The sequence below is a fragment of the Eleutherodactylus coqui genome, chromosome 2 (genome assembly GCF_035609145.1).
Source record: "Eleutherodactylus coqui strain aEleCoq1 chromosome 2, aEleCoq1.hap1, whole genome shotgun sequence".
NCBI lineage: Eukaryota > Metazoa > Chordata > Amphibia > Anura > Eleutherodactylidae > Eleutherodactylus > Eleutherodactylus coqui.
In genome coordinates, this window is record NC_089838.1 from 298,387,460 (window position 1) to 298,396,923 (window position 9,464).

At 48.1% G+C, this 9,464-nt stretch overlaps 1 protein-coding gene across 2 annotated transcripts in view; it reads left to right on the plus strand.

Moving 5' to 3' along the window:
* The window catches only part of KAT6A (lysine acetyltransferase 6A), a 53,608-nt gene extending 45,034 nt beyond the window's left edge, over window positions 1-8,574 (plus strand). The window contains exons 15-17 of one of the 2 annotated variants that reach the window (XM_066593411.1): window positions 1,900-2,433; window positions 4,540-4,819; window positions 4,953-8,574. In XM_066593411.1, coding sequence (XP_066449508.1) covers window positions 1,900-2,433; window positions 4,540-4,819; window positions 4,953-7,513 — 3,375 coding nt within the window. In that variant the 3' untranslated portion in view covers window positions 7,514-8,574. The remainder of the gene's footprint in view (window positions 1-1,899; window positions 2,434-4,539; window positions 4,820-4,952) is intronic. The other variant, XM_066593412.1, reaches the window with a different exon arrangement.
* The last annotated feature ends 890 nt before the right edge of the window (window positions 8,575-9,464 follow it).

A 9,464-nucleotide genomic window follows, 5' to 3' on the forward strand; every position in this document is an offset into this window, starting at 1 on the left:
GCCCTCGAGAAGGGCATTCTCTGGATGAGACGTCTTGGCAGTTTTGTATGTCTGCCTGGCAAGGACTGCCCTCTCGTCACACGGCCTCCCCAAGCGGCCGCTCCAGCGTTGGCTTCCCACGATGATCCTTACGTAGGAGGAGTTGGGTGACTATTCGCATCCTCAGTAATTATGCAGCCTGTACTCTGCTGGAGTACATCCGGCGGGTACATTCCCCTGTAATTCACCTTTCGCTTTTCCTCTACGAGCATCGGGTCGTACTTTCCGCCTGTACGATTGCCAGCATTTGCATGGTGGTGAGGGTCGAAGCACTACTGGTTTTCCTTCCCGGGTGTGGAAAATAGACTCCGCACAATATCTTGCCTGTGGTTTTGTTCCACTGCATCTACCACCCTTGTACTTGCAGTTAAGGCTCAGGTATAGTGTTCTTAGGACCTATCCGAGGTGCTTTGTCCTTAGCGCTCGATAGCAAACCTCACTAGTCTTCCTCTTGCACATTCTAGTATCTTCTGGATGGGGTACACTTGTTAGATACTCTCTTCTCTTGAGATCCACCTTGTTTAAAAACCCTTCACGCGGCATAGGAGCCTTGGACATCCAGAATCTGACAACCCGGTCCTTCTCCCAAACTGCTCTGGTTCTGTGCTCTCCAGTAGGACTATTGCCCCTTTTAAGAGGATTCCAGTCGTTCCCTTCTGTCATCCTGACAAGACTTCTACCTTAAGATTGTCCTCTAGGTTCCCCTCTGTGCCCTTCTGTCCTTCAGGCACCAGATCTACTTGGTTTCTTCCCTGCTCTAGACCACTCGAAGCAGACTGCGGCATTGGCCTACGTATCCTGCGCGCATTCAAAGCACATTGCTGTGGCCCTAACCGTGAGATCCAGCGTACCGCGATGAACTAAGTACCAGGTTACTGTTTTTCTGCCCTTCTACATCCAAGATCAGCAAACCGGAGTACACACACTGCTTTTTTTTAACCTGTTCTTTGCCCCTTTTGAGCGCTGACAACGCCACCTTTTTCTTTTCCCACCCTTTGCTCTAGAACGTCCCAGGTTCTTGCTGTGTCCCCAAATAACAAATGCTTGCGTGCAAACTGATTTAGCTCTGTGCCTGCAGGAGGCACTGACTTTCTTGGCTTAATGTCTGCCTCCTAGTGGCGAGAAATGGATTTCGAGGTGGGTAACAAATCCTGTTTTTTTTTCCAAGTTGCTCTTGGAGGACGGTTAAATGCAATTCTTTATTAATGGCAACGTTAAGCAAAATTGTGAGAGAGCTCACACCATTGGATGAAAAGTAACCTCGCACCCGAATGGTCTCCGGATGCTTTACTGATGGCATAACACAGGCCTCATGGGAGAGCTCGTGTTTTCTCCTACAGAGACTCATTCTTCCAGATGTCCCAAACAGTCTGAAGGGGGCTGCATCAGAGAAGATAACTTTATCCCAGTCCTCTGCACTCCACTTCCTATGCCAAAACCAAAATTTGTGTCAGTTTTAAAACTTTTGGCCACAACTGTACAAAACTTTAAAGTTCTTGATGCACATCCCCGAATATGACTATTCAGACAGTTTAAAGAGGTTGTCGCATTTCAAAATATGGACGACATGTCCTTGCGATAGATCATTCCTTTATGGTCAGTGAGGATCCAACCTCCAGGACTTCTACCGCCCCGCGAGGGTGAAGGGGCTACATTGCTAAATCGACGCTGTGGCCTCATTAGTGTTTAACCTTGAACAGCCGGGCTACCTGCCTGTGGAGGGTAAAACTGGTGGTGAGGGCTTGGTGTTTTCCTAGTGCTGCCCTATTTAAAATGACGATGCTTTACGTACCATATGCTTCTGTTCCCAGATTCTGTGCACTTTGCTTCGAGTTATAAACTTGTCGTTTTTGTCTTCAGCAGCCGGTGTTAAGAAGCATGACCATGGACTTCAAAGAAAGAGACTCATGTCATGTACTGGAGAAAGAGAAGATCCCAGCTAATTGTCCCCTCAGCTCGTCCTCTCCAGAGCCCTGCTTCCCACATCCCCGTCAGTTCCAAGATTTAATATGCAGCTTGCCTACTAACACTCGATCCGTTAGAGGGCGACGAGGTAGGCGCGGAAGAAGGGGTCGAGCACCATGCTCTGCTTCCAACCGAAGCGCTGACCTTTTGCGGTTATTGGCCAGAGAAGTCCCAGGACCTCCTAGACGTACTGGCGAACGCGGGCGCTCCGGCTCCCGCAGGGGGCGGCTGAAAAGGTTGGCGGATTCAGTGCTGCGAAGGGACTTCCTGGAACATCAGCAAAGGCTCTCCCAGCGCTATGAGACCGAGCATTCTCAGCGAAGAGGGTTTAGTGAGAGCAGCGAAGAGGAGGAGGATGAGGAAGAAGAGAATCGCAGTTTACGTTCCGACTCTCCACCAATCCTAACCAAACCCACACTGAAACGGAGGGTGAGAAGACACATTTTCTTCATTTTAAGTGACCTTAAAGCAATGCTCTCTCTCACGGAAGGCAACAATTTCCTCAACTAGAACATATTTGTATCACCCAGGAGTTATTCAAAAGCCCATTCTATTAGTTTTTATATGGATGGCTTTTGTGACAAAGAGAACCTGTCAGAGTTCATGCTGCATGAACCATTAGCCACATGAACCCGGGATTGGTATGCCCATTGCCCCTGTGTATGAGGTCGTCTAAAAAGCCGCACCGTTTCAGACTGAACATACTTTGACGTTTGACTTGGCATGGAGCTCCAAGTCACAGCAGCGGGCCACGCTGGCCCCTTTATGCCCGCAGCATGAAGACTGCGAGCTCTCTGCATTTACACAAAAGGGGAGAGAACTGACAGTCAACATGCTGTGGATGGAGAGATACCGGCGCGGTCCCCTTGTGTAACTCAGAAGTTCTGTTCCGTCTTAAATTTCAAAGTGTATTTATTGTGAAACGCTGCAGTGTTTTAGAATAACACATACGTGGGGGCAATGAGCGTACCTGTCTTGGGTCCATGCTCCCTGTAATTCGGACCGCACAAACCCAGTGATGAGTTCCCTTTTATTAAAAGGGTTGTTTCATGAACATGACTGCTGTCCGTATGCTATATTAGGGTATATGTACGTCATTGAGGGGGTCCTCCCCTCTGTTAGCCAGTGCAGTGAGCCGCTCTGTAGGACTCTAGCAGTCTTTCTAATACATACATGGGGCATCATCTGTATTGCAGCCACAGAATACTATATTAGTCTACCTGGTAAGATCAGCTGAATGCTGGGAGTTGAGGCAATCGCCCCAGTGGATGCATTTGAAAGAGGTTGCATGACCACCACCATTAGCCATAGGCCGTGTCTGTCTGGTTTTGCAATAACTTTCCTGACCTGGATTGAGCAGCACTACTAGACCCAGCCTTTGGAAAGTATGGAGCCGTCTCACACCCCCTTTAAATATTTTGAAACCTCTAGCAAGAACTAAATGAAAGAGCCTTCCACGTAGGTGTGCTTTTATACGGGACGACTGTTGGGCACCTAAGCATCCAACAGCCGTCCCAGCGACTATCGCTCCTGTGCTTTCACACAGGAGCGATAGTCGTTCAGTGAATGGCAGTGGAGCACACCGAAGATCTTTTCGTCCATCTCCATTCACCGGGAACAGGCGGCAGTTCAAAAACGAGTGACTGCCAGTTCACACTGAACAAGTAGTTGCTCATTAGTCGTTTCAGTGAGCTTAAACGCAGGAACCAGCGACTCATGAGTGACTTTTCAAGTACCTTGGCTGGTTCCACTTTTACACTGGCCGACTATTGGTCATGTTTCGAGTGATGTGGGTCTTTTTGACTGATTGTTGGCCCGAGTAAGCTAACCCTTAGTGTGGTTTTACATAGGCAGCTAATCTGTGGGTAATGAGCGCTGACGAACAATGAACAGGTTGGTCAGCACTCATTACTTTAGTGTACACTAAAGTAGTATGGGAGACTAATGGCACCAGTCTGCCCTTTTATTTGGGGTGATGCGATGCTGACAAGTGAGCATTTTTCATGTCGGCACAAAAGACTTAATTAGCTAACGAGTTGGAATTTGCTCATGCATCAGCTGATCGTGGCCTTTTTACAAGGGCAGATGTTTGGTCTGTAAGGCTTAGTGGGGTAAAGCCAAAAGTGGGACTATAAATTTTATGTTTGTTTTAGCCTCTTTCTTCTAAATTTCCATTGGCCTTAGCAGGTACAACAACTTAAAGTACCTCTGCAGCGTGCCACGTCTCATTTTCTGCAGGCATTAAAAACCCGATGATAATCGGCACGTGTAAACAGGCAGTCGTCCATCCATGAACTACTGCCTGTTTACTGTGGAAGGAGGCGGCCGGAAGAGATCTCCGGCAAGCTTCACCTCCATTCAGTGAGCAATTATCGCTCCTGTGTAAAAACACAAGAATGATGATCTTTGGGGTTGACTGTCGGGTGCTGAAGCGCTGGACAGTCATCCTGTGTAAAAAGACGCCAAATGCTGCTACCAAGAAAAGTCAAAACTGAACTATTTATGTTGACTTTTTCTCCCTTTATCTCCTTCCAGAAACCTGGCCCTCATCGAAGACGACGAGTGAGGAGACGCAAGCACCATCACAACAGCAGTGTTGTTACAGAAACCATTTCCGAGACCACCCAGGTTTTGGATGAACCATTTGACGACTCTGACTCTGAGCGCCCAATGCCAAGACTGGAGCCTGAGGAAAAAAGCAATGGCCGTGGTGCCCCATTACCACCAGACTACTTCCCCTACCTCACCCCGCACACCCATCTAAGACGCAATCGCCCATTAGGCAAAAGGAGATCCATCAGTCAACAGATGCAAGGTATGTTTTCAGCATTTGTCTGATTGTGTGAGCTGTTTTCACATTTACTCATTTTTCTCTATGATTAGTATTAGTGGAAATATGAAGACCATCATATGGCATTTCATTAATGTCACTTGTCTTGTCTTTTCAGTGTCGTCTGTACAGCCGCCCGCTGTAAATCTGCGATCCTCAGAGGAAGTAGTCGCTGTGCCAGATCCTAATCCACCGCCCCCTGTAAAGAAGAAAGGATGGCCGAAGGGCAAGAGCAGAAAACCTCTCCACTGGAAAAAGCGACCTGGACGTAAACCAGGATTTAAGCTGAAGCGGGATCCGCCTCCAGAACCAGCGCCTACACCTCCTGCTCCTGCAAGACCAGGACGTAAGCCCAGGATTAGGGAAGAACCACCACCGCCTCCTGCCGAAGAGGAGGAGGTCCCTGAGGCAAAAGAACCTGAAGAAGAGGAAGAAGTGCCAGTAGAAGATAAGAAACCTACTGAAGAAGAGGAGCCAGTTGTTGCTACTGTGCCGCCAGCATCGCCATCTGAAAGCAGCAGCAGTAGCAGCAGCGGCGGCGACTCCTCCCGTGAAGCTGAAAACCATCCGCCATCGCCAGAACCCCAAAGGGAGACCAGGGAAGAGCCTCAGCCTATAGTAGAGGAAGCAGAGCCAGAAAAAGAAGAGAAGATGATTGACGAGAAGGAGGAAGTAGCCGTAGTACCACCAGCATCTAACCTACATGAAGACCACGATGCAGATGATGAGGACGAAGGGCCAAAAGAGACAGATGAAAGGGAAGAGATAATACAGGATCCCGTGCAAGAGGATACTGAGCAACAAGAACCTAGCTTGGGAAGTAGCGAAGAGGAGGAGAAGGTGGAGGGCGAGGGTGAGCAGGAACCGACTGAAGGCAGCGATCAGCCGTCCTGCCTGGAAGAGGAAGAGGGCAGCCCAGAAAAGGTAGAAGAGGAGCCTAAAGAAGAAGAGGAGGAGGAGGAGGAGGAGGAGGAAGAGGAAGAAGAAGACGACAGCGAAGAAATAATTCCTCACACGGAGCTCGATTTAGAGACTGAGCAAGCGGTGCAATCATTGACACAGGAGGAAGGGAGCGAGCGTGATGATGGGACCTATGGGGATTGTGAGGATGAGACAAGGACAGCCTGCCAGACTTTACAAAGTTTTACACAGGCAGAGGAAGATCCGCAGCTGGGTTTGTCAGATGAGTGCCATCCCTCTGCCCATGACAGTCCGATATCCTCTGTCCACTCTCACCCTAGCCAGTCAGTGAGGTCGGCAAGCAGCCCAAGTGTGCCTCCAGCCCTGGAGAGTAATGGAACAGGCGGGTATCCTCAGATCAGCCCAGACGCAGGCTCCCTCTCTGCTCCGTCTATGCAGAACCTGGAAACGACCAGTCCCATGATGGATGTGCCCTCTGTGTCGGACCACTCACAGCAAGTGGTGGATAGCGGCTTTAGTGACTTGGGCAGTATTGAGAGCACAACTGAAAACTATGAAAATCCCAGCAGTTATGACTCCAGCATGGGGGGTGGCAGCATTTCCTCCCAGAGCAGCTGTTCCTATGCCAGCGGTGGCAATGGCAACGGAGCTGGGGGGCTGCCTTCTTCTGCTAGCTTGGCGCAGAACGGTTGTGCCGTGAGCCAGCAAATGGCTGGTATGGCAAGTATGCTGCAGACAACGCAGGCTTGTAGCATAAAATCTCCGCAGAGTTGTGCCTCAGAACGTCCTCCTAGCAGCAGCAGCAGTAACAACCAGCCGCCGCCACCACCCCCTCCGCCACCACCATTGCCCCCGCAGCAGCCTCAGCCGCCACCACAGCAACAGCCCCCAATGTCGCAATGCAGCATGAACAACAGCTTTGGCCCCTCACCAATGATCATGGAGATACCGGACCAGAGCAACGGCAGCAATCTCAGCATCTACCCAGGGGATTTTGGGGCTGGTGGCTATTCTCAGCCCTCGGCCACTTTTAGCCTGGCAAAGTTGCAGCAGCTTACCAACACGATCATGGACGCTCATCCTATGCCTTACAGCCACGCTCCGGCCGTCACCTCCTATGCAAACAGCGTGTCCCTTTCAAATTCGGGCCTGTCTCAGCTTGCTTCTTCACATCCTTTGGCAGGGGCACCCCAAGCACAAGCCACCATGACCCCACCGCCTGCTATGAACCTACTCCCGTGTAATATGTCAGCAGGCAACCTTGGCATCTCCCACAGCCAGCGTATTCAGAGTCAGATGCCTGTCAAGGGGCATATCTCCATCCGCTCTAAATCTGCACCACTTCCTGCTGCACCATCCCCTCACCAGCAGCAGTTGTATGGGCGCAGCACGCCAGGTATGCAGCCTGCCACCCGAGCACTCACCGTCCAGCGGAGCATGAACATGGGAGTTAATCTTATGCCCACCTCACCATATAATGTCAACACCATGAACCCATTGAATGCCATGGGCGGGTACCGCATGTCCCAACCTATGGTCAACAGTTCTTATCATAGCAATGCGGCCTATATGAACCAGACAACACAATACCCCATGCAGGTTGGCATGGGCATGATGGGTGCCCAGGCCTATACCCAACAACCTATGCAGCCGAATCCCCATGGAAATATGATGTACACACCTCCTCCTCACCACTCCTATATGAATTCCCCTCCTGTCCCGAAACAAACTCTCAACTCCCCCTATATGAGGAGATGAGGGGGGCACCGGAACCACCCCGAAAAGTTGCCCACCTGCCCCTCATGTTCTCTTGCAGACTATAAATACGGCCTTTTATACTGACAGGACTTTTATTCCCTGTTCCTTATATCCCTTTGCTGTAGATTTAATATTATGTTTTTTATTGTTATTTTATTTCTCCCCCTTGCAAAAAAAAAAATATAATTTTGAGGGGGTTTTCCTGTTTTTTTTCTTTTCTGTAGAAAGATATTCTCTCTCCTCCATTTTTCTTTCACTCTCCAGTTTATATGAAAGCGTCGGTGGATTTTTTTTTTTTTTTTTCATTTTGAGCCCTATCCCATTTTTTTTCTAAGATAATGCAAACAAAAAAAAAAGTGCAGACAAAATGGTTTTAGCGGGGAAAAAACGCACGGAAATAGGAAAAATGACAAATCTCATTTTTAGTAATTCAAATTTAAAAGAAAAAAAATACAAAGACAAAAAAAATGTAACCCTGTAGCCTTATTCCGCTGTGGGCTTTTACTGAGCCGCGGCAACTGTACACATAACCGTGCGTCCGCTACTTTTTTTTTTTTTCCCCCCTTTTTTTCATTTTGTTCATCTTTTCCAGTCTTTAGAATTGGGGGGGGGCTTAAAGGAGAAGAACTTTTTGCAGTGCTCTGAGGGGTGACAAATGGGGCGTTAAGCAAAAATATGGAGTTGCCTTGAAAGTACAGATGGAGCAAGTTACTGCCCCAAATACAAGCTATGGTATATAGCATAAGGAGTTGTTGCACTATGCCACACACTTGTTGTTCTGGTCATTTTGCTATACTACATAGCTTGCATGAAGTTGTATATGGGACAGACCTTCCTCTGTCGGCTTAATCCCCCTCTGTTGTATACTACTTTTTGGTCTCAATTACCTTCCTTTCATCCTAATAATAAGCACTTATTGCCACAGATGTAAGGGAGGTACATAGGAAAAGTTTGTCTATGACTACCTGTGTTGCTTAAGGAATTGGCGTTTTGTCTACCAGAATCGCCACATTCGTTGTCCCTCTCTGCTTTGTCTTATTACAGTGAATGTTCAACTTTTATCGTCGTGTGTTTTTTTAGGTAGAAAACTTTGTGCTGATTAATCCCTTATTACATAGTGGTCAGAGCTCTATTTGACCATGCAGAGAAAAAAAACAGAGCTCTGTATTAGAAAATGGTAAAATTCTGGCTGCCTCCTGTCGCCACTAGGTGGAGCTTACTGCGTACTGAGGCATTAAACTCATAAACAGTCTGCAGTAAGCTCCTAGGCTCCCTCTAGTGGTGGCTGGCAACAGCCAGGTGTTTTGTCATTTAACTTTCTATGCTGGGGGGTGGGGTTCTGTATTAGAAAAAATGGAACACTGACCACTTTAAAGGTATATTAAGAAATCGACACAGAATTTTGGACCTATTTAGATAAAAGGTGGATTCAAGGGTGGACGTTCACTGTAAATTTTCGACGGTTCCTTGATCCGTAGATATCTCTGTTATACTGTGTAAGTCTGTACATGCACGCCCTTGTGTACAGTGGTGGAAGTTGATCACTACAGCGAGATAAACCTAGTGTGAAATGGCAGAAACTATTTTTTAATATTTTTATATTTTTGGTTTTTTGTTCCACTGCTTAGACGAGAGACCCTAATGTATATATTGTGATTATATATTGTCACTGTCCTCTTGAGCCTGATGCTTTTCAAAGGGCAGGTTCAAGTTTTTACCCCCCCCCCCCCCCCCCTTCCTATCCCCTTACCCTTTCCCATTATAGGATAAAGGGAGAAATGATTATTACTATCTAGTATGGTGATGCTGTTGACATGCGTCCTGATTTCATGCCTTGTCATAAGCAATAACGTGTGCCTGCCACCTGGAATGCCCGCTGAGGCTGATGTGTTACGTGACAGCGGCCGGCCATATCCGAACCCACTTCCTCACAAGACTAGTGCCTCTGTAC